The sequence below is a fragment of the Falco peregrinus genome, chromosome 5 (genome assembly GCF_023634155.1).
Source record: "Falco peregrinus isolate bFalPer1 chromosome 5, bFalPer1.pri, whole genome shotgun sequence".
In the NCBI taxonomy this organism is placed as follows: Eukaryota; Metazoa; Chordata; class Aves; order Falconiformes; family Falconidae; genus Falco; species Falco peregrinus.
In genome coordinates, this window is record NC_073725.1 from 79,677,988 (window position 1) to 79,694,741 (window position 16,754).

General features: G+C 41.6%; 1 protein-coding gene across 1 annotated transcript in view; it reads left to right on the forward strand.

Moving 5' to 3' along the window:
- The first annotated feature begins 495 nt into the window (after positions 1-495).
- Positions 496-16,754, forward strand: part of BMERB1 (bMERB domain containing 1) — a 54,540-nt gene continuing 38,281 nt past the window's right edge. The window contains exon 1 of the mRNA XM_055806197.1: positions 496-961. Within this exon, the coding sequence (XP_055662172.1) occupies positions 856-961 (106 nt within the window). The 5' untranslated portion in view covers positions 496-855. The remainder of the gene's footprint in view (positions 962-16,754) is intronic.

Genomic DNA, 16,754 nt, shown 5'->3' on the forward strand with positions numbered 1-16,754 from the left:
CTGTGAAATGCTGTTCAGGGATTTTATCTATAGAACCTCTCCTACAACATTACAAATCTCCTACAAAAAATTAATAATAACAGTAATTATCACCACACTTGTGCTTTCTGCATAGTCATTTCCTTCTAACCCCAGCAAGCTGAATAAGCAGCAAAGCTGCATGCTTATGAAAAATACATACTGTTATGAGAAATACAAAATCCCCTCACTTGTTTGGGTGCTGTCCTCTGGCTTTTGGCAACATGATGCTGGACTGTTGTTACTCCATTCAGTGCAGGACTTTCAAGCAAGCCAAAGGCTGCACGCACAGCAACCCGAGGGGCGTTAGACTGCGAAAGCCATGAGTGGCTGTGGATGTTACCATTGTTGCTGAGCTGCTCGGGCCAGATGTGCCCGGTGCTGCACTGGCCGCAGGAAGGACAGTCCTCCCGTGCCTCGGCACCGAGCGCGTTCGCTTCCTCTCGCTCGCCCGAGACGCTGCGGTGGGGAGCGCGCCAGGCGGGGGCAGGGACGGGCAGGACCCGGCCGGCTGCCGGGGGCTCCGAGCCGCCCGCAGCGCCCTTGCGGCGGCCAGGCCGCCCACCCGAGCGGGCGGCAAGCGGGCCGCCCCGGGGGGCTCGCTGAGCGGGGCGGGGGTGCGGCCCAGCTGACGCCCCCCGCGGGGGGTTACGGCTCGGCATTGTCTCCCTGCCTCCCCCCGCCCCAGCCCCGCACTGAGCATGTGCGGCAGCGCTGCCCCCCCCCGCCCGCGGGCCCCCGCTCCGCGCAGAGGAGCGGTGAGCTCCGCGGCGGCTCCGCGGCAGTCGGGCAGCAGCCAGGCTGGCATGGAGTGAGCCGCGGAGCCCCGCGCTGGCCATGGAGCTGAGGCGGTCCATCTCGGCCAGCGCCGAGGCCGAGAGACCCATGAGGCGCTACGGGGCAGTGGAGGAGACGGCGTGGAAGGCGGAGGCGCTGGGGCGAAGTGAGTGGGGGCCGCGGGCCGGGCTGGCCGAGGCAGCGAGCGGCGGGGGGCGGCCGGCGGCGGGGGCACGTCGGGGACTCCTGTTAGCAGGGCGAAGGCGCCGCGGGCTGCTCGGGAAGGCAGGTCTGCGTGGCCGTTCTGCCCGGGAGGGCTGGCGCTTCCCGGGGCGGCGGGGAGTAGCTTCTCTCTGTCGAGGGCGGGGGGAAGCCGGGGGCTGCAGCCGGGTCGGCAGCTCCGGCCGCTTCGGTGTTCCCGGGCGGAATGAGGCTGCTCGCCGAGCGCTGCGCTGGTCGGGCGGCTGGGGAGAAGGCTCGCTGGGACGCTGGCTCTCCTTGTTTATTAGGTGGGATTTAGTGTGTGGCTCCTCATAAATGCTATAGTCTTTCGCGTGCTTCAGGCACAGATAGCAACCACGTTATGCCCCCTTGTTATATCGGGCAGAGGGTGCGGGTGTGCAGCACTTAATTCGTTGCTTCAGCGGTTGCACTGAATTTATGGGCTCGAGAAATGCTCTGTGGTGGAAGAGCGTTCTTGAAATCATAATTTTCCAGAGAGCAGCAATTGATGTAACCTTTGCAAAGTGCAGGTGGAAGGAGTAGTTAGATACATGGTTGCCGGTTCAAGTTATCCATGGGAACTCGTCTTCTCTAAGGTATCGGTTATTCTTTCATTGGCAGAAATATCTTCTTTACAACCTAATAAGCCTGTAAGCCCCCTCTCATTTTCCAGGTAAATAATGAGGCAAGAAATCTTGAAAAGGCTGTTGCAAAAAGCTCTGTGCTAGTATAAAGAAAAGTATTTTCTAACTTTCATCAAGTGTTTGATTATGCCAGAGGAAGAAAAACAACCATCTTTGTATCTTGTGACACCTTCATCTTGGCCGATGCTGGGTTGCTGATGTTCATGATTCACCATCCATGTTTTGATGTGCATCATGAAGTCTCACCTGGATGCCTTTTAACACCCCGTGGCTTTGCAGCGTCCTGGGAGCAGATTTTAGGCAGCACTTTTACTGCTGTGCTCTGGAATACTGCTGTGTTCTGGAATCATACTTCACCCCTGGCTTTTGTTTTTCATGCATATGTTATTGTCTACCATATGCTGATGACAGGGTGTAACTCTCCCCCTCTGATGCTTCAGTTGCGGTGTTGCTTTTTTGTTGCAGTGCCTGGCATAGGTTCAGGACTGAGTAACTCCACACTTAACTAAAACGGAATTGAAGACTGAAATCACTGTTGACAGAGTTGGTTGAGTCAGATACATGCAACAGCTTTGCAGGTTCTCTGGCATGATACAGACATGTGCTTTTCTTGTTCTCATAAATATATTTGGGTTTATTTCAGAGCTCAGGAGCTGAGTGCAGTGCAGCGCTTGTAATAATAATAACTGGTAGCTTGAGGTGGCAGAAGGGTTATATCTTGCAAGCTGCGAACAAAAGATCATCCGTTTGGCAGGGGGCAAACGGGAGGCTGAGTGGGAGACCTGATCTGTGCAAAAACATGTGCTCAGCTTTGAGCTTCTACCCAAATCACTGTTTACCCAGGTACCAGAATAGGCTGTTGGCAGGACTAGAACCAAGTGTCTGGGTGTCTGCACCCTGGCTCTGCTGCTGAGCGGCCCTTCTATGTATGTTCAGTTTAATAAAAGTATTTCTCCATGTTTAAAAATTTAGATACAGAATAGGTAGTAATTGAGAGGCCATGGTCTGTTCTTTAGAAAGTAGAAAATTATTATATTAAGGCTTCGCTATTTGAATAATTGATCTGTTTTGTTTTCTCATAGGCTTCACCTTTCTTAAAATACTGTGGGAAATGCTATTTATGGTAGCTGTTTTAGATGATCCCTGCATATCTTTCCTATTTTAGTACTAACACTGACTCCTGGTCACACTTTGATTAAAAGTCACACTATTGATTAAAAATAAATAGATCTTACTATTTACTTTAATGCTCCCTTACAGCATAGGTCCTAAATTGCATGACATGATGACAGTAGTCCCCAGGTCTGGGAAGAAGCTGAAAAAGCATCACGCTCTTTTTTACTAATGTCAGCAATTAGCCTTTGGTTATTTGCATATTGTTTTAAATATGAAGTGCTAGGTGAGAGTATTAACAAAAGCACAAGCCCATTACTGAACATGCACTTGCCCTTTTTACTTTGACAATTTGTTGTGTATTATATCAGATCTCTTTGGAGATAGAACTTGTGTATCTGTACAATACTGTGCACAATGGAGTGCCGTTTTCTGGTCAGAGCCATTTGTTGTGAGTGTAATCGTATGACCAGAGAATGTACACCCTGATTTTGTCCATTACAGAAAGAATGTCCTGGAAGTTAGGTACTTTCTGTTTAATTTGTTAAATGGAAAGGGAGTTCTGTGCTAACTCCTTTATCTGTGGTACAGAGAACATTGCTGGGTATTGGTTATAACCAAAGATAAGTGACTTCATAGCAATGAAATACAATTATCATGCAGATTTCTATTCTACAATGGCCTCTTTCAGCCAGATTATCAATGGAGTTAAGCTCGTTCACAGTAGCTGAGGATCTGATGCCCTACAGCCTGAGGGTGTAATGATCTCCAGTGGGTTTGCATGCAGAATATGAAGCAGATTCTTTAAAGGTGTCTCTTTAACAAGACACTAAAGCCTTTCTCTTCACATACAGGATGAAATTTTCAAGGAGTAGAGAACATTAAAAAGGATGGTTTACCACATACAGAGCAACTGAGGCATTTTCTAGTGCATGCATGTAAAACAGTCAGTTAGGCTTATAACTTGTCAGGCTTGTATAATAATGTGGTTACACCCCTCTCAGTAAATGATCTTTACAATATAGTCTTGGGGAGTCTGCTCTGAAGCAGAGCACTCGAGCATTTTGGTCAGTCCTCATTACTAAGTGCACAGCTTCATTTAAAATCATCTGTTTTGCCATCGGCAGGGACTCGTAATGCCCTGATTAAATAACCACATGCCACACTAGGGAAATAGCCATGAAGAAACAAAGCAGTTTTTCACCATCCTTTTGAACACTGCACTTCTCAGATACATTTCTGCTGATCTTTTCCTTCCTCTTTCAGTTTGTGTGAGGTTTGGAACGAAATGCAAAATTCCCAGTGAATGCCCCAGCTTCAGTCAGTGTATAAGGAAGCAGGAACTGCCAGAAAACTGCAAAGGTTATGTTTTGATGCAATTTAGTCCACCATGAAATAAATTTGCTTACTGTTTTTGTTTGAATGGTTACTCAGCATTGGAGGTAAGCTGCCACACTCCTATATTGCAGAGGTCTACCTTTTCAACTGTTTTTGAGTATAAAGTGGAGATTAGGGGAAAGGGGCCCTATTACAGGCCAGCACTGAAGGGGAAGCTGGAGATTCCCAATATGGGACTCAGTAGTACCATGAAGCCTTTGTAGCCAGCTGTACTTGCTCTCCTTTCATGCTGTGAAAAGTTGTATCACAGATTATGTCCAGCCATGGTACTGTGAGATGGCAGTGCACTCCAGAACAGCACCAGCGTTGTGCTTTTACCTAGTTCAGAGACTGCTCTGATTTGTTCCAACAGCAGAAAGATAGTATTGTTCCCAGGTTCACAGAGATCCTGGGCTGACACATGTGAAAACTTATTTCACCATATTCTGTTAATCTTGAAAATCTTTATAAACTTGTTAGCCAAGAAGAGCCTATTGTATGTATTTATACAGTCTGCTACTGAGCACTGAGAGTGGTTCAAACACTGAAAATATGCACTATTTAATATTTTGCATTTGCATTTCTTGGCAGCATGGGAAGGTGGGTGACTTAAATCTATCTGGAACGTTTTTGGTTCAAGACCAGTTTGCACAGGGATGGTCTTTCAGCTTGCAGAAGCTTGAAAAGCTAAAAAGAAAACTACCATAGATAGCAATAGCATAGGTAGTGGTCATGTAGCCAGGTCATCTTTTTTCTTTGGTGAACAAAGAATGAAGAAAAGGCATTTATATCCTGGTTATAGACACTTGCTTCATTTAATCTACTGGGAACTGTTTGTCACCTTTAAGGCCTGATTTCATTAATAGAACAGAATGGCTGCATCTTAGAACTGGGTCTAGTTCACAATGTTTTAATGTTGCTTATTAACATTTTATAATAATTTGAAAAATTTCTGGTGCAATATTAAAAAATCCATCAAATAGCAACAGAGAAACATTTGTCTCGCACAGCAAAGTCTGCACAGCTAGTGTTCTGTGATGTCTGTCATTCTGGTCACCCATGAGTAGTTAGGATGGGTTTGTATTAATCATATGCCTGTATTAGTCAAAAAGTAGGTAAATGCCAGTTTGTTCTTGAATTTTTGTGTCAGCATTATAAAATGTGGAGATTTCATAGCTCTCTATAAATCTAATACAGACAAACTGGGTAGTATGTTGGTTTCTCTGAGACATCAGTGCACTCCTGTATATACATTCATGCTGGATTGGTCCCAAGTGATTGTAGAAAAGCAAAATTATTTAGACTAACAAAGGTGGATGCAGCCCTGGTCCTTGGTGTGGGTACAGCTGAATGTCCTACTTCTTCTTCTTCCTGTGTTGCTTCATGAGAGTGAAAAGTGACTTGTTTTGTCTCACGAGACAGGGAAGGAAATGTGATGAGAATGTTGCAATGGTACTCAGGGCGGCCAAGTTGGAAACTACATAGCAATGCTGGGAATTCAGGAGTTCTCAGCATGAGAGAAGACTCATGAGTTGGGACTGACAAGGGGCTGGGGTTTACTTCGTGCTACCCACAGTTAAATCCAAACCTGCATCAATTATATAATTTTCTGTCATCTGGTAGTTGAATATTCAAACACACCTTTGGGCATTTTTCCGTAATAACCCCACATATTGCACAGACATCCACAAACCCACTTCTTTGGGTAAAAACTCTACTGTAACACCTCTCCAGTCAGTCAGGAATGCAGTGTGACCCCGCCTGTCATTCTCTCCTGATACTGTGCCCCAGTCTCATCATGTCTGCACTCTGATTTAAAAATGGAAAACCCAAAAACAACCAACCAAAAAAAGGCATTTCACAGGCTCAAACAGAATTTATATAGCCCAACTACCACTGCTGTTTTTTCAGCGATGCCCTTAAATTCTCCCCAAATTGTTAATTGTATCTATTACGAGCAATAAACCAGACAAAAGAGATTAGGCGTACTCAGACCATCTATTAAGATAGGTGTGAAAGAAGCCAACTGAAGGATATGCACAATTACATTTCTTTTTATAGAAGCAGTGGGTTTGCTGGCTTCATGAAGGTCTGAAGACAGGCTTCAAATAGAGAATAATATAATTAATATTCTTTCCATGTCTCCATTTAAAAAAAACACAACACATAACAAACTGTAAAAATTTTGAAAAGGGACTGAATAAGAAATTCAAATGTGACAATAAAACACCAATGAACTCCACACCTTTTTAGAAAATATTTCACAAAATGTTGTAAGCAACAAATGCAACTAATTTAAAGGGTGATGTCATTTCTAGATTTTTCTATTGTTCATAATTACTAATGTTAACATATTTATATTGTAGTTCAAGGGGAAAAGAAGCCTGTGTTTGATCTGTGAAATCAAGATGCAACTCCCACACTGAAAATTAGAAAGGATTTCTAGAAAGGATTGAGGCTGTTTTCTACAAAACAGTTGTAAAATGCACCTGCCTCAGTAGCAGTCAGATGGCTTTAAAGTTCTCCTACGCAACTTAGTGTTTCTACAGGTGGCTAGTGATTTTGGCTAGCAGTATACACATACAATTTATCTGCATTTTCATTGCCTAGGTCCTTCTGCAAAATATTTCTTAAATACAGAACTTACCACTTAATAATCTCCACCAGGTAATTCCTGCATCACCTGTAAATCATAAAGGAAGGGTATATCTTAGTTTTGTTTTACTTCAGAAAGAGCCAGAATGATTTAGGGAGTGAGACTAATCCAGTATATACTGTTTTACACATTGTTTAATTTTCCTAATTCCTTTCCCACAGCTGGGTGTTCCAGGTAGCTGCTGAGACAGAGGAGGAAGGAAAAGGGAGACCTGGAAATATTTTAGTGCCTCAGAGTGCATTGCTGCTGCAATATTGGTCAACAACAGGAGGAACTGTGACCCTTTGAGCAGCTTCTTCCAGGTGCTCCTTCATGTTGGTCTCCCAAGTCCACAGAATTCCCATAGAAATATACTTTCCTATCTGATGACAGAAATAAAATCAGTTAATGGGCTACCCTTGCCCCCACAGTCCCTCTTATCATATTTCACGGGATTTGCCCTTCTTTCACTTTTCTATCTGGCTATCTGGTGTGTCCAAGGTTTCTCAACAAAAAGTGCAGCTAATTTACTCCCCAGCTTGTCCCAGGGTTCTGAACATAATTGTCTCTTGACAATACTTTGTAAGTGACAAAATCCAACCTGTCCTACAAAACACGGACAAATGAGGAAACCAACAAGCAAACCCATCCCAATCTAATCAAAGCCAAAGGGGCTGAGCGTAGCAGGAGTCTGGGTAATTCTGGATAGGGGCCGTCTTGCAAAAAGCGTGTTGGTTATTATGGATCAGGATCTTACTGCTGCTTGTCTGCTTGCATGTGTCAGCAAAGGCATTTCTCTCTGCTGAGATACTAATAAATCAGAGGGTTAATGACTTCCATAATCTCTGTGCTCAACTGTGTGTACCAGGCAGGAAATGAACACTTAATCTGTAATGCAGTGTTTACGTTCAAACCAGTGCCAACCAATAATTGTTGGAAAAGTTATAAATGAAACTTAAGTGTCATATTTAGGACTGTTGCTCATGAATTTTTCCTATTTCCTTTAAAGATATTTTACAGAAAAAATGTATTAGACCTGGAAAGTAGGACACTTTGAACTACACACATCATCCCTGCTGCTCGTAGCCTATGGGTTTATGGACTCAATCTGTGTAATTTTTTTGACTGTTTGATAATTGATCCCTTAGTTGCATAGCATGTTTTCATCAGAGTAACTGCTTGTGAGAATGTGTGTGTGTCTGTCTTGAGGGTGCATTATAAAACAGGATAAAAACCTTACATTCAGGATTGGCCATGTGCTCCAAAGTCCTGTGTATTACGCATGAAGTTTTATAGAGTTTTCTTACAGTTACTAAGCACAAGAAAAGTTGGAACTCAGCACTCTGTAATCTTGAATCCCAAAGTGCTTTTCCTCTGTAGTTGAATGTGTTCCATTTTCATAGAAGTCTTACTTAGTAAAATAGTCCCAGAGAATACATAATGCTAATTTATTTCCATGAAACATGTTCTACTGTCTAACTGCATAAAAGGCATAGTATAAATGCATTCAAAATTCAAAGATGAAAAATGTGTCCTTGGAGGGCAAACTATGAGAAATCAGCAGAAGCACCCTTGGATAATTGTTAGTTGCCTTTCAGGATCAGCAATGAAACACGAATTATCAACATTTAATCAGTTCATAAAGGGCAAAATATTTGAGAAAATAATTTTAAGAGAATTTGTCATTAAATAAGGATGAATGATTTTCAGTGAGACAAGCTGCTCATTGCAAAAGCCTAATGATTGCAAACACTACCAAAATGCAAAAGGGAATTTGTTATTGTAAGAATATAAGCAATCAATCTTTTTATTGCTCTGAACCCTTCTCCCACCCAGACCTTTATTGATTAGGGATTTAAGAGGTTGTGTACAGACATGATCAGATTTTTATATACTGATAAAATTGGAACGAAAGATTCTCACTATTAAGTGGTTTTATGGTTTTGTTCATCTCTTGGAGAAAACAACTCCAAAACCAGAAAAGGAATCAACAGTCAATTCTGCCACTAACACCCTTTCAGTACATGAGGCCAAAGTAAATTTTAGAATAATGGTATTGAAGCCAAATGAGCAAGACAGTCACATGATGTCCCTGGGAAATGACAGAAGCCTGACTGGCACTGTCTTAGTTACAAATAGAAAGTGCCGTCCTGGCTTCATTGATATCAGTGGAATTTTCCTCACTGACTTCAATATAAGCAAAACTGGACTGGGCTCTGTGCCTGTCTCCTGGAGCCCTGTTCACCTCAATTCTCTTTAGAAAACTGGTGAGGAAATTTGGGTGCTGCATCAGTTCCATCAGGATTCCTCTGGGGGTCTGTGTCAGGCTGCCTGGTGAGTTTGGTCTCTCTGCCCTCACTTCTGACTGGGCATGTCCTGCAGTCCTGCACAGCCTTGGCAACGAGCATTCATTCCCTGGAGAACCATTTGCATTGGCAGGGGTAATGCCACTTCAGTCTTCCTTGTCTCTGAGCAGTGAATCATTAGCTAATACATTGGAGCCCCTACAGTGAGTGGCTATTCCGCAAACTATCCTGTTTCATTGGAGAAGAGGAAGTCACAGAAATTCAGTTATGCATTTGTGCCCCTGCTCTCATTATCCAATCTGTAGTTTCTATCTCATCTTCTACCATGGTTTCCCATAGAACTTCCTCTGGGCACTGTGCCTGGGAAGGGACTGAAGTTACTGCAGTTTGGCAGACTTGAAGATAGAGACATTTTTCTTCAGGCTGATACTTGTCTGTAGCACAGGCAGAATATGTGGGATGTGATAGTGAAGGGCACAGCCATGGAGTTTTGAAACCCAGTAAAATCAAGATCCAAAATTTGTCTCTGCCTTGGTAAGGTGTGAAACATCCAAAATTTCTTTCCTACAAAGAGAAGGTGACAGCCAGCTATCTGTTTGTCTTGGATACAGATTTAAGACTCTGCTGAACTGCTTTTGTTTCCTCACCTCTGAGACATCCAGGGAGGCAGTCAGCTCAGCCTCACCTTAGCCCAATGCCAGTTGTGAGGAAGAAAATATTAGCATATTTAAAGAAAACTGAATTAAAATTAAGTATGCAAAAGCAATTAACTTGGTGAAAACAGAGGTTACTAAATAATGACTCCACATCCACAGATGAAAGGCAAATGCCAAACATATTTGTTTGCCAACTGTCATCGTTATTTTATGTGAGTTGAAGAGACGGAGTCCTGTGCTGTTTCACCTGAGCATACACTGAGAAAGAATCAGCCGTTTTTTGCTCCACTGGCTCTGGCGATTCCATCTTTAAGGAAGGGCACAGCTTTTGATTGTGGGTCCCTGGAAGCACTGTGTGCCTCATATGTTGGAAGACGAGATCCCAGTATGATTTTCTGCTCCCTGGCTTCCACTTTGCTGTTGGACTGTACACGTTCTACATCCCTGGCCTCAGCAATAGCAACATTCAGCCCCCTGGGAAATTACTAGTCTTTTCTTCTATGAAAAACACCTTTTCTTGGCTTCTGAGGAGCATCTTCTGAATATTTAATTACTTGCTGGAGTGGGATTCCGTTATGTGAATTGATGTCTTCGCTGTCTGAAGCAATTTTCCATACCAGTATCACTTTAGCCTTTACTGGATTGGACTCATATGTCTATAATATTTATCCAATGGTTTTAAGGTTGCCTAAAATTATCTACCAGCTGCAGGGAAGATGTTTAAGAGCACTGTTAGAAAACTGTGTTATTAGAGAATCGTGCCATAGAACAGGGAGTGAAAGAAACAAGCTTCCTGGCATGCAACTGGATAATTTCAAAGGAGAATATTGTAAAGATGTGAAATTTAGAAATGTCACTGACCATTTTACTATTATTTCACTTGCAACATATGCTGCTCTTTATCAGTCGCTGTTCATAGGAGAAACCATATATTCCTAAAGAGGTTTTGCAAGACTTTTTGAGACTGAACATTTTGTTGACTTCTTTTTTCTGAAATGAAAGATTGATGAAGATAGAACAAGTCTTTTAAGATACTTTAAAAAACCTTTTAAATAAGCTTTAAAAACCCAAACATTAGCTGTCTCTGGCACTGTTACAGCATTTGAAACTTAAATGCTGAAGCTTTGTGTTAGTTTTTTACAGGATCAGAATATGACTGTAGTGAGGAATAAAATGGAAATCTACAGGCTGTTTCCTTTGACCACTAAGCAAAATGACAGCAGTAAATGAACAAGTAATGTGTGTTTCTTAATACTGCTTTTTAATTTTCTATCACATAAGATGAATTGATGAAGCATGAATTGCTTTCCTTGGAGTGTGGTTTAAACCCAGTGTTGCTCCAGATGGGAATGTGCATTGATTTCAGTGGGAGCTCCACACTAGGGAAGGTACCTACCCCAGTAACTAACTGTACCAGTTTCTATTTACAGCCTTCTGATAGCGCTGAATCTCATGCAGGGCTGGGGCAGGGCTGGGCACAGAAACCCCTTCCTGAGTCTGCCTGGCTCCTGGCAGTCTTCCTGAGCCAGACTAAAATAGCTTCTCCCAGATAAAGGTCTAACCCAGTGCCACTGAATAAAGCTGATAATGGGGGCTTTTGGGTCAGACCTTCAAAGGCAATTTTCCCTCATTTTTTGTATTTCATTTTGGAACCATTTTCTCGTAACCGCTGTCAGATCATAGATACTGTGGAAACTTGCCCACCAGGCTGCATATAGCTGCATATTTTCTCCCCATTCTCTGAAGGACAAACTGCTGTTCAAAGTGTACAAGGTTGTATTTTCAATTCATAATGTGATGGGAAAGGGTGAAAGGAATATGCAAACCCCAAGTGTAACTACATTGTCAGCATCATGATCTATTTTAATGTAAACTTGGTTTTCATCTCACAGATTCATTTTGAAAAATAATATATTAAGCACTTGGTCCGTTCCCCTGTCCCTCTGTCCTGCACCACTACCAACCACCCCCAACGTGAAGGCATTGAAGAACACATACTGAGAGCTAGTTACTTTTAGGTACTAGCAACTCCTGTCTCATTTGCATAACTTCAGGATAATTAGAAAGATACTTGAAAAGAAAGCCCCTGTTCTCACAAATCAGACCTCTAGAAAGAGGTAACTAATGCACTTTGGTTTCTGGATGTTGTTTTTTTCTTTCCTTAGAGGCACTGGAGGTCACTAGGGAGAGGACAAAAAGACTGGTGCTTGTGGTGTGAGAGCACTGAAGTACCTGGAGGCAGTCAGTGACCAGCATGGTCCTTTTCATTTTTGTATTTATTAAGTAAACAAAGTATTCAGTAGAAATGTAGCAGTAGTACTAGTACAATAACTAGGGGAGGAGGGGAAAGCTGAGGCCTGTTTCAAGGCTTGGCTATATTCTATGAAATTATTTCTGTATACTACCATGGCATTCTGATCAAGATGGGTGCCAGAGTTCTTGTACTGGCTCCAGCAATATTTTCCACTACATTCAGTTCTTGTCTGATACAGAGGCATGGTGTACTAGAATGAATGACTGAGCTTAATTCATCCACTTTCCTTGATTCTGCTTCTCTTTACTGCAACTTGCTCTGCCTCATCTCCTCAGTATGTTCATTCAAAGGAAAAAAACCACCACCTATTACACAAACCACAGCACTCCTACGCTAGGGCTTGTACATGCAAAACTGCAGTGAATTGAGGACTGGACAGACCTCACCTAATGCATATAAAGCACTCTGAGTCTGTGTAGTCCAAGTTGTGTCTTTTCAGCAGAGGTACAATGCAAGGATGCTGAAGCTTTTGGCTAATTCCCTATCAAAAATAAAGAACATGTACAAGAGCTCTTCCAACAGGAATCTTAGGCAGGCAAACCATTTTTTCAAGCATCTTCCTAGTTTTATTTTGTTGCAGTGATTTCATAATTGCTGATGTGAATTTTTTTCCTCAGTAATTGTTAAGAAATTTTATTGTGTTTACCTTTTATGTCGAGTAGTCTAGATATAAAATAACTTTGTAACAATTTCCTATAGTGAAGAAAATCATAGCACTTAATTTCATTGTTTTAAAATTATATGGCTAGGCACAACAGAGTAAATCTAATGTAACTGTTTTCACGCTGCGAAGGTATTACGCCACTGTGTTGCACGTAAGAAAAACCTGTCCTTTTGTGAGTCCACATATATAGGTATTTACAGTAAAGAAAACATTGTCCTTGTAGCATGTTTTCATTCACTCTGCACAAGGGAGAAAAGCCATTTCTTAGAAGTCAAATAATTTGTGTGTTTGTAAGAAGGCCATCCACTGCCATTCACAGGAGTTAAAATATACAAGCAGCAGGAAACAGAACCCCTTCTCATAGAATATCCTTGTAATAATTTCCCTAGGCTTCCTTATTCTGGAGTGGTAGAAAGGCAAAATATCCCAGCTAGAAACCATTTTATATCTACTAGAACAGAGGATCAGAATTGTCGTCAGTTTCTAGGAACCACAGAAAGTGCACTTCTGCAAACTGTAGAGAGAGTTTTCTGTATGCTGTGCAAGAAGACTGGGTAGCAATGACATTTTTGTGGGCAAGACCAGGGCATTATCAGATGTTGGCTTGGATAAGATGGGTATTGGCTGGTGTGTCAAAGAAAGAAAGAACGAGGCAGCATGGGAGATTTTGAGATTTGTATTCATTTTGAGATGTGTATCATTCTAAATGAATCAATGTTGCAAATAAGCTGAAAAATATGCAAACACATGGAAATAAAATAGCATGGACTGTTTACAACTATACTTGAGTATTAGTTTATACCCCAGTCTGTACCAACACAAATCAGGTCAGAGATAATCAGTTCAGAAGAAAGGCTGGTAAAAATGAGACTTGTCACCAAAGGCTTACTTAATCCAGGAGGTGATTAACTTTGCATAGTAACTTCTGAGGAAGTAATTAAAAGGAATTTACCTTTTTTTTTTTTAACAAATAAATTCCCATTAAAAATGAGAATTTGTAAACAGAGCTTAGAATTGCAAACAAAAGGTAAATTCATTACTTAATCCTGTAGAATTTACTTAAGTCACACTTCTGCAAGGTCTATTATTAGTCTGTCAATAGCAACATATATGAACAGTGGTCTGAGACAGGTTATAGTGAGTGTTTTATCTATTCAGTATATCTGATAACACTTCCTGAATAGACTCCATTTTATTTCCTTTGCTGGTAGCAAGAAGTTTTCATAGAGCAACAGGGGAGATATAAACACCTAATGAAATAGGAAAATCTCATTGTGAAGCCAAAGAATTGAATAGGAAAGATTACCTGAGGCAGAAAGAGAAAGAAAAAAGGAAGCAATTTAGCTTAATTCACTTTAAAAACAACAGATTTCATGCTGGTGGCATCCTAATATTTTACTGAATGACAAATCTGTTTCTAGCTCTTTTTTGAGCTTATGTTTAATTCATATAGGGAATTAGCACTTAAGAAACACGGGAGTCTGGTCTGTTGGTTTTGTGGTGGCTGATTCCTGGGGATGCACATGTTCAGCATATGTCAAGGATCTAGACCTCAAGCTTTTGTAATGTGGAGATGTACTGAGATCAGATTCTGGGCTCAGATGAAAAAAACTATTTGTTTTTCTAAGATCTCCCTCATAAGAAAGCTGGCTTCTCATATAAGAGACCTCCAACTTTGCACCAAGTATTTGTATCTCACACATTGATTTTTGCAAAACTGGGAGAATTGTCTTTCATTTCCTGGTGTGAGGGGATGGGGTCACATATTACCTTAGTACTGAGAATTTCTCTGGGCAGGATTTTAAATAGAACACATTCCTAGGCTGGGTATATAATTAAGAAAATCTTCTCTAAGGCTGTGATATGTGATACAGTTGTGACTGTGATAAGAAACAGCTGTTCAAGAACGTAAGCAGCTCCCTTTCCATCCCAAAGCTGCTCAAATCTGGGGTCTGAGCTACTTACAAATAAAGCACAGCAGATTAGGGGCCTCTATCTTCCCTAAAACAGGCAGGTGGGGAGGGGTGAGGAACTGGCACAGCCATTACTCTGTCCTCCCTCTTGGCTGCTGGAAAGGTGTGGCAGGTGCAAGCTGAAATGGAAAGATGCACAGCAAATTACTACACAGCTTTTCCTGAGCCAGGAGGAAGCAGAGAGCACAGCTGGATGCGGAGCCCCTTGGCTGATGCCCTTGTTCTCTAGCTCAGAGAGAACCAACCTCTGCACCAAAGCTGCTTGCCACTCCTCAAAATCCAGGTCAGGTTGAGGCAGGCTGAACAGTAGTAATGACTTGTTATTCACAAACAAATAAGCTAAATCGCTGGGTTTTCTGCAAGCAGTACTTAAATGCTGAAACAATATCATGCAAGATCAGCTAATGTGTCTCATCTGCAGAGAGTTATTTATTTATCTGTGTGTAGGGGGAGAAAGAAGAGAGAGAAATCAGAAGAACAGAATATTAGGAGAAACTTCTGGTTTTAGACCTACCGGGATATTGAGGGCACTCTTCCATCAGGTTAGGAAAAAGAAGAATCACTGATATGAAATATACAGCAGTACATCTCCTAGAAAGAGATGGAGAAATGACAGTCTATTATTTCAGCACAACATATTAGGTTGCTTAGTTTCAGACTGACATGTAATGTGGTTGGGGGAAACTGCATTCACACCTCACCTAAAGCCACCAGCCAAACGTGTGAAAAATCCTGTTGTCAGAGCATCTGGCAACAAGGCATGTGGTACTGATACCCAAACTAGTGTTTATTTAAAATGGGAAATAGCAGTAGGAAGTCTGGAAAACGTTCTTGCACAATACTTGAAGTCTGTCATAATTATCTGCAGATCTAATTATATGGACAGCTCTTCTTTAAATCCCACTCAAAACCACTTAATCCTTCTCTATAAGCAACAAAAATGGCTGGATGAGATACCACAAGCTATTTTGCAAATGGACTGTACTAGTCTTGAAGAGAGTTTATGGCTCAATTCAGGCACTGGGAATGCTGGAAACTGAAGTCTGAAATGGTCACCAATCATGATGATGCCTTTCCAGTGTGTTGTAGTTGCTCTGAAAAACTTCTGTATGTGAGCAAGTCCTTTTTCCACTCTATCAGTATATCCGAGGCACCAGCAAAGACTCTGTGTTGCTAGATTTTTATGTCTGATGTGCGATAGGAAATATACTGAGATGATACTACACTGGCTACAGAGCAGGCACTGGCGGACCAGCTTGCATCTGAAGGTGTGAGCTGTAGTGACCTTATCACAGCCACCATAAGAAAAAAAAGTTAAACCCACCAAATTTAGAATCTGGTATTTGAAAACTGTCTCAACTCAGAGATGTAATTTATATTAAAACAGAGGATTCAGTTTCAACTGAGAAATGCATGTGAATCCAAGAATAATGTCTCTGGGGTTTCTTAATTCAATGGGACTTGAGGTTAAAAAGGATTTTATGAAAAGACATTAATTCCAAACTCCCTTTGCTATTTTCATGATTCTGTTTTCCTCATTTTTATGCATTGCCCTCTAACAGGCTGAAGAGATGTGTGCAACCTTGTTATCATTGACTGTAATGGAAATTGGCTGGGGCATGCAAATTTCCTAGACTGAGTTTTGGAATCAACTTCAAAGTAGCAAGGTTGAGCCCTATAATTGGAGTGTCAAAAGCCCTAAGGGTTTTCAAGACCCAATCTGTGAGTGTCATTAGGATGATTTATGTTAGTGGACATACTTCTGCCTGAATTTATTTACATCAGAAGCACTTCCTGCAAATTTCAATCACATTCAAAAAATCTGTATTTTTGACTTAATATTACTGCACAATCAAATCAGGCCTGGGGATTTTATTTCATTGTTTATGGGAAGACTTTCATAGGAAGTTATATTTATCTTATATTTTCAAAGAAACATTTAGCTCAATATTAAGTTCTGACTCCTTAGGCATTTATTGCTGTGAGTGCTGAAATTCTGTTTCCTGATCTGTAAATATGGTTTGTATTAGTTTTTAAACTGCGGCCAGAGGGGCT